This window comes from Elgaria multicarinata, chromosome 4, assembly GCF_023053635.1.
Source record: "Elgaria multicarinata webbii isolate HBS135686 ecotype San Diego chromosome 4, rElgMul1.1.pri, whole genome shotgun sequence".
Lineage (NCBI taxonomy): Eukaryota > Metazoa > Chordata > Lepidosauria > Squamata > Anguidae > Elgaria > Elgaria multicarinata.
Genome location: NC_086174.1, coordinates 79504730 through 79517936, shown reverse-complemented (window position 1 = coordinate 79517936; position 13207 = coordinate 79504730). Strand labels below are relative to the sequence as shown.

General features: G+C 41.9%; 1 protein-coding gene across 1 annotated transcript in view; it reads left to right on the top strand.

Annotated features, from left to right (window-relative positions):
* The window catches only part of PEX7 (peroxisomal biogenesis factor 7), a 67562-nt gene continuing 54355 nt past the window's right edge, over nucleotides 1-13207 (top strand). The window contains exons 1-4 of the mRNA XM_063124619.1: nucleotides 1-335; nucleotides 2880-2937; nucleotides 6173-6323; nucleotides 13067-13144. Of these exons, the coding sequence (XP_062980689.1) occupies nucleotides 191-335; nucleotides 2880-2937; nucleotides 6173-6323; nucleotides 13067-13144 (432 nt within the window). The 5' untranslated portion in view covers nucleotides 1-190. The remainder of the gene's footprint in view (nucleotides 336-2879; nucleotides 2938-6172; nucleotides 6324-13066; nucleotides 13145-13207) is intronic.

The window sequence follows — 13207 nt, the reverse complement described above, 5'->3', positions numbered from 1 at the left end:
CCAGACCTGTGATGGCGGCGGGGCTAACGCTTCCCTCAGTTCCGCCCTTTCGACGGCGACAGGGGGGCGTGAATAGGAGGGAGGCAGCGGGCGCTTTTAAAGCCACTCGTGGGGATCCGGTGAGAAGGGCGGGCGGCGAAGACGCCTCCCCGCAGCCAACCAGGGTAGCTTGGAACTGGGCGACGAAGCCATGAGCCGCGGCGGAGGCGGGCTGGTGAAGCTGCCGGGGACGCAGGCCTTCCGCTTGCCCGGCCGCCACGGCTACGCAGTCGAATTCTCGCCTTACCTGCCTGGGCGTTTGGCCTGCGCTGCCTCTCAGTACTACGGGATTGCAGGTGAAGCGGCAGCAGTGGCGCATGCGTAACGGCGGCAGCGATTTTCACCTCCCTCCCCCCCCCCCACATCCCGTTCCTGGTTCTTTGATCCATTAACATTGATTAGAGAGAATATGGTTTACTGAGCAAAAGTTTAAAACATAAAATAAAACGGCGAACTGCTACACACCTGTTCTCGAGGACTCGCTTCTTCGTAAGAGTGCATACGCTTTAGCTACCTTGGGGTTTACTTCCATATGTGCATAGGATTGCAGCCCTAGGTTGCGATCCTCTACTCACCTGAGAGTAAGTCCCATTGAATTCAGTGGGGCTTACGTCTGTGTTGACATTTATAGGATCGCACTGTTAATGCGATTTGCTTCTAAATACACATGCTTAAAATCGTGCTGCCATTGTACTACTAAAAAGTTTTCATGCATAATAGAGAAGTGTGATCTATTTCTAGAGGGGTAGCCATGTTAGTCTGTTGCAGCAAAAACAACAGCCTTGTGCCACCTTAAAGCCTAACACATTCTGATTTAAACTTTTGTGGTTGCTGTCAACTTCATCGGATGCATCAGGTGCCACAAGACTCTGTTACTTTTAATATATTTATGTACCCTTGAGTATCAGATGTGCAGTGGGATCTCTTGTTTTTTGTTAAAAGAAGCCGATAGGAAAAAAAGGATAATTCAAATTGCACCTGCTGTTGTCCACTATAGATGTTTTCTACTAAACAACACATTCAATCTTAAATGTTTGCATGGCTATCTTTGCTGAAAATCTGCCATACAATACTCTTGAGATTTTGAGATATTTGTGCTGGTCGTTTGGTTTTCATGCTCATCTTAGATGCTTACGTGCTACTGGAAAACAATTGATATATATGCTGGCATAGTCTTACCAACAGCCAAGATCATATTTCTTTTTTTAAAAAAATCATTGTTTCCAAAGCATGTAACATTTAACTGCCTGCTTCACTTTAGATTGGTTTAACAGCTTCATGGGAATTTCTCAGTTTCTGTAAGTGCTTGGTTTCACACATGCCAGACAAGTCCCACTTTCATGGGGATTGCTCAATTTAGAGTTGAAGTTAAGGGGGTGGGGGGACAACCCAGACACCAAATATGTATAGAATTGTAGCATAATCCTATGCATACTTCACTGGGAAAAAGTCCCATTGAAAAGTAGAATTTACTTTTGAGAAATTATGCATAGGACGGAGCTGTTGGTGTCATCATTTTGTTCCAGCATTACTGAGAAGATGAGTTTTCCCTTCTATGGAAGGGAGTTCCATAGGGACCAAAAACTAAGAAGTTCTTATCATGTCACAGACAAACAAAAATCATGTGTTCTTGCACCAATGTCATTCATTTCCATGGGAGCTGTGCAAGAGAATGCTGTGGTGCACTGACATGGCTTAGTATCTTCTTATCATGAGGCATAATGCTTTACATGGTTACTCAGAATTAAGTTCCACTATATTACGTGGTGCTTATTTCCCAGTTAATTATGATCACCTACAACTAAATTTATAGTTCTACAATTTAATGTAATCAATGGAGTTTAACCTCTGTATCTTTCTGCTGGATTGTCACCATGATGTGTCTTCTAAAGCCCAACCATAGTAATTTCTAAACGTTTTACTGTTGATTCCCCTTCCTGCCACTTCTGGTTCAGAATCTGGCTTTGCACTTTTACCATCACATCTTTCCAGCAATCCGATTTCTAACTCAACACAGCTAGAATCTCCGTCTTTTTGAGTGGCTCTTGTTTTGATCTTTGTAGACAGTAAAAGGTTACTTCTATGTCAGGGGTGGGCCACTTATGGCCCTCCAGATGTTTCCCCCTACAGCTCCCACCATCCCTGACCATTGGCTATGCTGTCTAGGGCTGATGGGGATTTGTAAGCCAAAACATCTCGAGGGCCACAAGTTTCCCACCCTTGTTCTATGTAATGCTTCTTCCGTTTAAAATCCATACTGCGAGGGAATACACAGAAGTGGTTTTGGTATCTGCTCCTCATCTCTGGAATCCTATTCATTAGGTGGTTCACCAAAGTTTAATTGAGCAGCTACATATTCTACACAATTTTTGGGAAAGGACCATAGCTCAATGGTAGAGCTACATGACTTGCGTGCAGCAGGTCCAGTCCCTGACCTCTCCTTTTGAAAATATCAGGTAGCTAGAGTTCTGAGAGACTCTGATACCTTGGAGAACCACTGCCACTTGTCTTTCAGAGTAACACAATACTGTGTTAGATAGTCAAATATCTGACCTGGTATAAGGCCATTGCCCATGTCCCTAAATTGGGTGGACAACTTTTAGGCCAAAACATTTGGAGGGTGACAACTCCCATCAGCTCTGATCAGCATAGCCAGTGGTGAGGGTTCATGGGAGCTGGAGGCCATAGCATCTGTAGGGCCATATGTTTCTCACCCCTGTCCTAAATAAAGCAAAATGCAGCTATTTTTTTGATGATTCAAATGCTTCATTCTAGTCTAATCAGTAATTATATTAAACTATTTCAAAAAGATGGCTTAGTTTTATTCTCTTCTATTTTAGGTAGTGGAACTCTGGTAGTGTTGGAACAAAATGAAGCTGGAGTTCATCTCTTCAGGAGGTAATGTTCTATATTTTATTAACAAAAATCATCATAAATTTGGTGTTTTGGAATTGGTTCCAGCATGGTTTTGTTCTTCAAAAGTGCCATAACTATCCGATGCATTTACACTGGCTGAATCCTTAGAAGGAGTTTAATAGAAGGCTATCAGATAAGGAAGAGACTGCAGGCATCCATACCGCCTAGACAGGACTTGTCATACATCTTAGGCGATGCTCTAACCATTTACCTGGAAGTAAGCACCATTGAGCTCAATGGGACTTAATTATAAGTAGATATGTATTGGGTTGCACTGTTAGCTTCATTACTTTAAAACAGGAGGGCCTCCTGCAGCCCCCTCTACTCCTTTTCCCACTGCCACCTGTTGTTGTCTTTTAAAAGCTTTTTTTTACCAAAAAGGAAAAAAGAACACTTTGGGCAGTATCCAATCCTGCCCGTTGGCACGCAGTGCCCACTGCTGCTTGTGTTCAGCGCAGGGCTAGCCCTGCGAATTCCATTGTGTAAATGCCCCCCATCACTTGCACAATAGCGCTTCCCCAATTAAGCCCCAAAATAAGTGGAAGCTCTCGTTTCTGTAAGCCGGAAGGTTGGCGGAGCTCCCTTAGGCAACCTCCGCTGACCTGCTGCTTTCCAGAAATGAGCGTTTCCACTCATTTCTGGATGTTTCCTGGAAGCGCTAATTTGCTATTGCACAAACAGTGGGGGGCTGCTTGCACAACAGAATCCGCAGGACTGGCCATGCATGGCCAATCACTGTTGGATACTGGCCTTTCTTGAATGAATAGTATCTATTCATGGTAAGGGTATTTTCAAGTATATTATAATATGCCAAAATAGGTGGGCAGCATATGGCACATGCTTTGGCCTATATTTGCAACCTAAGATTTCATTTAACATAAACTAGTGTCTAGCTTTCATGTATTTAGAGGCGTCTTTGAAAAATATGTCAGACACGTTTTTAAAAGTTTGATCTATGATTGGTTTTTAAAAAAATGTAATTTAGTTGTTTCACAAGTAGCAATTATCTTCTTTTTAAAAAACAAAAAACATAAATAATGAACCAGTTGATGATTCTCATCTTTGTTCTCGTTACATTAATACTTTAGAAATACTTGATCATTATGTACCAATATTTGACCGGTCAATTGACCAAACCCATTTTGATCAGTCAAATGCCCTACCCTAGATTGATTACAAGTAAACTACATTATGCAACTTAAAGTTTCCACACCTATATCTCTGTGCTCATTTGATTCCATTATGTTCCTTTACATCTAACACTTTACATCTAACACATTTAGTAAGGATGCCATCTTATGCATGCTTACATAGGAAAAAGTCATACAACTCCCAGCATTGTTGAGCCAGCATCAAAATGCATTGCTCGTATGCAAATATGATCATCAAACACAGCTTTCCTACTCTTTAAATAAAATGTATTAACCCAAGCCTATAATTCTCTTTAGACACCCAAATCGGAGCAGTTAAATCATGGAAGTTGTGATCAACTTATTGACTTCAATCTTCTTTTAAAATTCATGCTTCACCTTCATTTTGCTCTTGAATCAGAGGAAAAAACCTAAATTTGAGGGAGCAAAAATGGGAGTGTTGGCTTTGAAAATGACAGTTCTGGGATGTTTCTTTACAGTTCATTTCTTCTGATTATTCCTGGGCTTACAGCCAGGTTGCATTGAAGGATCTTTCATGTTCCCTGATTCTGCAGGGCAGATTAGTGCACAGATCTAGAGGTTCACAAATTTTAACTTGTAGCCAAGTCAAAATGTGTGGTCACCAGAATCTTTTGCGGGGCAAGGCACAGTTCCCTGTTCCCACATCAGTTCTGGGCTTGGAACTGGTATTTTATTTTTAATTCCAAAGTGGTTGGATGCACAGTGCAACTGCAGGGATGGTACTCTGCCTCCTCCCTAGGTTCAGGGCTGGGAGTAAGGCTGGGCTTATCATGTTCACTAGAGAGTTTTGATACACGTAGAATTGGAGGCCCTTGCAAGTGTTCATTTATAGTGTAATATTTATTCAAGAGACAACATTAATATGATTCCCTAGTGTACCATGTGGGTTTGCACATCACCACAATCCAGAATTCAACAACCTATGGGTTAAATCAGGGGTGGGCAGAAAGTAGATACCCAGACGTTTTGAATTTCCAACTCGTAGCAAATCTGACCATTGGCCATGCTGGCAGGGGTTTTTGGGAGTTGAAGTCCAAAGCATCTTGAGATCTACCTTCTTCCCAACCCTGGTCACGTCATTTACAGAACCAGGTCATTTTCAGAAAGCCCGAGGGCCATGAAAATATGGTTCAACAACCAGTACAGCTGAAGGAGAGCAAATACAATTTGTGCAGTCCCATATAGGGATATAGGAGACAAGAGCTTAAAAGGAGAGGGAGATTGAAGATGATGCAGTAGAGCAGGAGCCCTCTTGGTTTCTGGGTACTCTGGAGGAGAGCACTGTTGGATGGAGAAGGTCCCAAGGCATATTTCCTGTCCTCTACTCTTCATTCTGAGGCAGAACTGCAGGAAGTAGAACAGGAGTGTTCCCCATTCGGAGACCCTTTTCCCTCAGAAAACGTATTGTTTGGGTCTTGGCCTCATTGAGCTTCCTTAGCATTCTGTACATTACTAAAGCAAAGATCAGATATGTTTTATGAATTGGTAATTTGCTAACAACATAGTGAGCCAGACATTAGGTATATACAATACCAACCATAGTGGCTGTTGCTTCAGCCCTTAAGAAATCTATTTGGTCTCTTATGAAGAGCTGAAAAAATGACCTTCCAGCCATTGTTTACTGAAGAGATTTTTAAAATGACACTTTCTGCATGGAAAGTTCTTGCAGCAGCTGTTCTAGATAAGGAAGAATTAAAAAAACACTACTTCAGAAAGGCAGATTTGTTATTTATCGCTGTTATAACATCCTGCCCTGTCTCCAAGGAGTTCAGCGTGGCATACATGGGGCATTCCCATCTTTTCCTCACATTATCCCTGTAAGGTAGGTGTGTGGGTGGTTGGCCGTAGAGCTCAATGAAGCTTCATGGCTGATTTGGGATATCAGTCTAGGTCTTTCCCCAACCCAAAGCTGTCATTCTTTCCATGGCACTATACTAGCTCACAGTAGTCAAATCAAACTTAAATCTGGTATCTTCAATTTATGTTCAATGAATGAATATGCTTCCATTTCACATGGATTAATATGTTGGTTGCTTTTGGTTTAGTTTTGACTGGAACGACGGCTTGTTCGATGTGACTTGGAGTGAGAACAATGAACATGTGTTGGTTACATCCAGTGGGGATGGATCTTTACAACTCTGGGACACAGAAAACCCCAAGGGTCCACTGCAGGTTTATAAAGAGCACACTCAGGAGGTATAATGTCACATTTTATTTTTCCTCATCGGAAGATATTCTCAAAAAGGAACCCAAACCTTAGGCCTACTGTCCTAAAGTTGATAAACCAATGATAAGGGTTGCTATTGGCTTTATTGATAGACTTCTGTATCCATCAGTTTTATGAATTGGGATTGGCTATGTGGTCTGGAGTCTCCTAATTCCTGTCTGTATGCGTTTCTTGTTATTGATCCTGCTCCATTTTCTCCAGTTTTCATATTTTAAGGAAAGAAAAGACACAATTATATTTAAGGAGAAATGCTATCTCTTAACTCCTTGCTGAAAAAGAATGGAACAATTGTAGAGTTAAAGTACATTGCAGCGATTTACCCAGTGATATATTTGTTTTAGGTTTCCCAGAGTTGCCATGTCTGTTTAAGCTGCAATGCTATAAACCCTAACCTGGGAGTAAGTCCCATTAAACCCAACGGAGTAGACACTTCTACATAAATGTCTGTTAAGCTTTTACATTGTCTATTTCAGTAGTGCAGTATGTAGCATAATAGTTTGATAGGGCAGCTGGCTTAAAAAAATGAAAAGTTCACTTTCCTCATCATTCAACATATTATAGTAACCATAAAAAGTTTTCATACTCTGTAAAATCTATTAACTGTCTTAAAAAAGTCCCGCCCCAGGATGCAGCAATCATTAGAGTGTGGTGCTCCTATATCATATGAACTTCTTCCTTGTAAAATGAGTTTTTACTTCATGGCTCTCATAAAGATGGCCAGCTTCTCTTTTCTGCAGACTTTGCAGCTGTATAGCTTTCACAGAAGTACACTGACTCATAACGTTCCGCTAGCCACCTGATGTCTGAAAAATCTCTGAAGAATTATAGCTAATTTTGCTGTAGCTGCTATCTGCTGAGGATAGTATTGATCATCTAATTTATTTACCCAGTGAAAAAGAATTACTAAGTGCTAACTGTCAGAGGTTAGGAAGAAATGTGCTGTTTTGGGAAGACTTGTTTTTAAATTGTTCCTGTGCCATGGATTTGTCTCATTCCTTTAGAAGTATCTGAATTCGGTGATTTCTGGAGGCAGTTGAATAGACTAGACTAGAATATGGATTACTAGTTGGAGCCAAATCCAATGTCTTTGATAGCCCTTGTACACATGTTTTATTGGTGGTGTATCATTTTTTTGAAAAAGGAAAGATGATCAGTCAAGGAACTACTTGGACACACCTCTTAGAGTCTGATGCAGTTCTTTTCTGTGCAGTGATCGTAGCACAAGGTGTTTGATGCCAGAGCAAGAGGGCACATTCTTCCCTCTTGCATTAGTGCTGTATGCTTTGCTAGGGCAGGAACAGCCACTGGAACTACTTCACAAGTGCTCTGGGGAAACTACTTTGTGCAGATATGTCATGCAAAGAGTGTTTTGGGGCCAGGGGGTGGTGACACAGGGGAGCTAGGCCTGCTGGCGTCTGCTTGGTCTTCAGAGTACAAGTAGAGTATTTGGTACTGTCACTGAAAGATTTAAGGAATCAAGAGCCTTCGCAGAGATTGGATGCCCCTTTAGTTGTTGTGGCACAGTTGTTAAACCTGTAGTGCAGACTCAAGCTGTTGGGTAAGCATTTCATAATGACAAAATCAGCTCTGTAAAACAAAGCCCATGAGGAAGGTTGATGTCCAGCTGTCTCCTCCTTATGAAAAAAACAAAACAAAATAACCTTGAATCTGCATTGAGGGGATGGTACCCAAGGCGTTTAGGATGCAGCCTTATATCTCTCGCCGTCCTTCCCCCTCCCACTCACCCCAGCCATTGTGTGCTGCTAAAATGTTGTGGAGAGACTTTCCCCAGCAGTAGTGCAGCAACTCTGAAGGCTTTTGCAGCCCTACCAGGGCTTCCTGTGCCACCTTGCTCAAGTGTCCGATGCCTTTCTGCATGATCCTATGTTGGGCTGGGCAGAGGCAGTGCAGCGTAGGACTGGGCAAAAGATATAATAAGTGTTGCCTGCTAACATAGTGTGCATGAGAGCCGCCAAAACGACCACTGTGAGGAAACATCTATAATATGCAATTGCATGTATTTTTATAACAGTCTAACATTCAGACACTGAAATCCAGTATCGTGCAATCAGACTTGTGTTTCTGAGATGGGGCTTTCCCCTGGTCTTCTCAACCCTGTGGTCTCCTGTGCCCTTTGCAGCTCTGTTCTGGAGGACTCTCTACCCTCTGGAGCAAATTGGGGGGTGCCAAGAGGAAGGAAAAACAGCTCTGCCAGCAGTTTCCGCTGTGCTGGCAAACCTTGAGGGATGGATACAACCCATTGTCATGAAGGTGCTGAGATTCCTTGCACCCATCTTAGAACTGTGGTTCTCTAGGAAATAAATTGTTTGTTTAGGTCTGCAAATGGGAGGACGCAAATGTTGGTTCATTCAAGAGCCGGCCATAATTTGTGGTCAGCACTGATTTCTCTCCTCCCCACTTTTATTTCCTGTATTGGGAGTGAGGTGTGTCTTATACGATGCTGAGCTCTTGACCAGGCAGAAGTGTGTGAACTGCTTCTACCCACTCCAAAGCTCAGTGTGATGAAAAGCCCTAGAAGCAAACAGCAGCTTCAAAGCTCAGCATAACAAGAAGCCTTCAATCCCAGGTATTACAATAACAAACTTAACATACAAAAGGACTAGGTTGTGCATATCTAAAACTCAGCGGAATATGAAGTCTGCCTTTTCCCCTCTTCTTAGTTTGTGGGTTGAGGATTCTCATGTCAGAATTTGTAGAGCCCTGTCCTTGTAAGACACAGTCCTTTCCCTAAAGATAATTATCTTATCTTCTGTTTCTGACTGTCAGGGGAGAGTTCCTGAGCTTATGTAGCCAAAACATGTAGCCATGTGCAAGAGGGAGGTATTGGCAGCTCAGGGGGTGGGGACCACAACCCTGAGGTTTGCAGAGGTACAAACAGTATTGCAGAAAAATCTCCAAGGGTTCCCCTCCCCTATCAGCACTGAGCATGCTCATTATGCAGAGATCAATGCTTGCTTTCAGGAGAGGGGACAGAAAACTGGATGGGAGGGAAAATGGAATGGAGGGGTTGGAAAAAGAAGGCAGAGGAAGAGATACAAAGATATAAAAGAAGTATAGAGATATCCAGAAGTGTAATATCCAGAATACTATCTGGATAACATACTTTCTGGTTTACATGGAGAAGCTATTTTTAAATGTCTCCAGGGAGAGAAGTGAGAGAGACCCATAGAAATCGATGGTGAAATCCAAAATTTTATTTATTTATTACATTTATATCCCACCTTTGTTCCTCCCAAGGAACCCAAGGAGGCATACATAATCCTCCTCCTCTCCATTTTTATCCTCGCAACCACAAGCCTGTGAGGTAGGTTGGGCTGAGAGTCTGTGACTGGCCCAGAGTCACCCAGTGGGCTTCCATGGCCAAATGGGGACTAGAACGTGGATCTCCTGACTCCCAGTCCAACACTTTAGCCACTACACTACACTGGTTGGGACATATCACATGCCCTCCACCCATTCCCACATACACACAAACCCCAAATGGTGCCCCCAAGCCCAAATGAAAACCTGAAATCATTCATTGGCTATGGCATGCTGATTGACTGTTGGGGGCAAAACGATGGGGAGTGGGAATGGAGTGGCTGCAACCTTGAACAGAAGCACGTACACGGCAACATTTTGTTACAGGCCCCCACTTGTTTTGATATAGTGTTAATTTGTAATTTTAATCATGGTGGTTTAAGATAATATTTATCGCTTCCAGACCATTTGTTGCTTAGAAAACCAAAGAACTAAAGGCATCAGCCATGTGTTAGAGACATTTGTTTGTTTATTTAAAACATTTTTTACCCCACTCTTTAGCCCAAAAAGCTCCTAGAGAAGCTTACAAATATCACTAGTGAAACAGTCCCTGCCCAGAGGCTTTCAATCTGCTGTAATTATTTGTAGCAGAATGTATACTATGAGATATGGAAAAGACTCTTCCAGTTCATCTAAACACATAACAAAGATTCTGGATTGGAATATGGATATGATAATCTTCCAGTAAACATTGGCAAGTGATGCTTTTGAAAAACATATTAAATGCTTAATCCACTTCTGATTAATGCTCTCATTAATGTTCATCGTATTTCCAAAATAGTTGTGCAGAACTGAGAGCTTTTTGCTTTGACAGTCAATCCCAACATCCCAACATCAGTAGCATAAATGATTGTAATATAAATGTTGTGCACATTTTTATTACCAGGGGAAACGTTGCTTTTAATTCTGCCCTAGCAAACCTTGGCCTTAGTGGTTCCCTGAGCAATATAATGTTATTTATCAATCTCTTATTTCAGAGATTGATGCCATGAATGCCTTGTTTGTTTTTGGAGTTTCTTTTCTTTTGCCCTTGCCTGTGATCTTGGATAACCTGTGGCTATCCATACAAACATTAATGTTAAAGCCAGACTTATAACTAGTCACTTGTCCACTTTTTGCACTTCTTCACAAGTCAGAACAATCAGCGGATACAAATGAATTTTGTCTCATGGTGTCCAGCAGCCATTTTAATACGTTCATGTGGTGGCTCCATGCTCACAATGAACATGTGAAGCAGGTGCCATATGCTCAGTGGGAGTATGTGCGCACCCCATCAGTAATAGCACTGGGCAAACATTTATTAGGAGTACACCACAAACAGCCAGTGTTTTGTGAGTAAATGTTAAGTCCCTACCACGTGTCCCTGATTCCTCTGTATCAGCCATTTGATGTGAATGTTCAGTTGGATATGCTGGTAGAATTAGCCTTTTATAGCCTAGTTAACTGATAAAGTTACTATTGTTAGACATGGTCAGAAACTAGTGTTGCCATCATTTATGAATAATTGCATGCATGGTTTTTTCAGTAGCCCTTGCATTAAAGAGCTAACAGAACTAACATAAGAAGAGCCATGCTGGATCAGACCAAGGGTCCATCTACTCTAGCATTCTGTTCACACAGTGGCCAGCCGCTGTTGATGGAAACCCACAAGTAGGACGCGAGTGCAATAGGACCCTCCCGCCCAGGTTCCCCAGAAACTGGTGTACATAGGCTTACTGCCTCTGCTACTGGAGGTAGCATAGAGACATCAGGACTATTAACTATTGAAAGCCTCCTCCTCCTCCAGGGATTTATCTAACCCCTTTTTAAAGTCATCCAAATTGGTGGCCATCACTTTATCATGCGGTAGTGAATTCTATTACTATGCACTGTGTGAAGAAGTACTTCCTTTTAACTAGAATTACTTGGGGCCTGCCTGGAGGTTGTATCTCTCTTGGGGCATCATCAGATGAGTGTTTTATTGCCGGGCACTCACGGATTTTCGCAGGTCCCTGTCATGACAACGACTGTGTCCCTCACGCCTCCCACCCCTTCTAGTCTTCTTTGTGTGACAAAACAATACCCCAATAGGTCCGACTTACTTTTTGAGATGGAAGTTGCCACTATCTCCTGTTGTGTGCAGGAGAAGCAGCGTGATCAGAATGGCCTACTGAATGGGCTGCGTGCATGTTGTTTACTTCCTCTTTTGAAAGAGGAAGTAATGAGGGACAAACGTGTGGGCAGAGAAGCGATGGTAAGCAAACGTGATTTCCCCCCATGTGATGACACTCTTGGTGAGATCAGATGTAGTCCTTGGGCTTGTGCACTTCTTCCCTTCTGCACATGGAAAAGTGAATATCTAAACTGGGAGATCCAATGGTTATTTGAACTGGTTATCCAAACTGTAAGGACGATACAGTGCTCAGATATCTCCTGATTTAGAGATATTTCTGGCTGCTCCAGTGCTCTGAAACTCTCTTCCCAGGGAAGCTAGACTGGCTCCCTCTTTGATGTGCTTTCAGAGGCAGGCAAAACCCTTTTTGTTACGGCAGGCCTTTGGCCAATAATCTGGACCTCCATCTGTGGCAAGGACTTTTAAAATTGTCATTTTAAATGTTTTAATGTTTTAATATTGGACCGTATTTAATATATTTTTAAACTTTTGTATACTTCTATTTATAGGTTTTAAATGTATATGTTTTAAATTTTGTAATGCCGCCTTGAGGCCCAACATTGGGCAAAAGGCAAGATATAAATAAATATAATAACAATCATCATCATCATCATCATCTTCTGTATACAATGAAGGGAGTGCAGAAGTGATGATGAGGAAATATGTGAAACTGAGTATAGCTGAGTAGAGAACCGGGGAATAGTGTCTGGAGAGGTGTTTAGGAAGGCACTGGTTCAGGAGATAGCTAGAGAGGGCAACAGAAATGGATCCAGTCATTTGGAGCCACAAGTGCTTGGAGAGCATTTGAAAACAAACCGTCAAGAGCTCATTTCAGTGTTCTGGTTCAGATGAGAAGCCTAAAGCCCAAGATAAAGAGTGCAGTAGTACACTTTTATAAATACAAAATGTGCCAACTTATCAAATATTTCCCATTTCCTGTGCCATACCATGTAGCTAAACAGATCAATCTTTATGAACTGGTTACTCTTCTCTTTTGCATCATGGAGCCTGCATACAGTATTTCTAACTGTCTTCATTCCTGTTGTTAACTGAGAAGGAACATTCATGGGGTTTGTTTTTGCTTTTCTGAGTTTTATTTAAAAAAATAGGGTTTAAGTTTTCATATTTGTAATACCAAATATTCCGATTAGTTTCAGGACAGAAAAATTACTCTAAATGCAACTGATCAAATGCGGTGTTTTGTGGACTACTAAACTAAAATTCATCCAATATTTACAGGTCTACAGTGTTGACTGGAGCCAGACTAGAGGAGAACAGCTGATCGTATCTGGGTCATGGGATCAAACAGCAAAGTTGGTACGTTTGTACTTCTGGTTATTTAAGTTGAGTATCAATTTAACATTCAGAAAGGGGATCGTC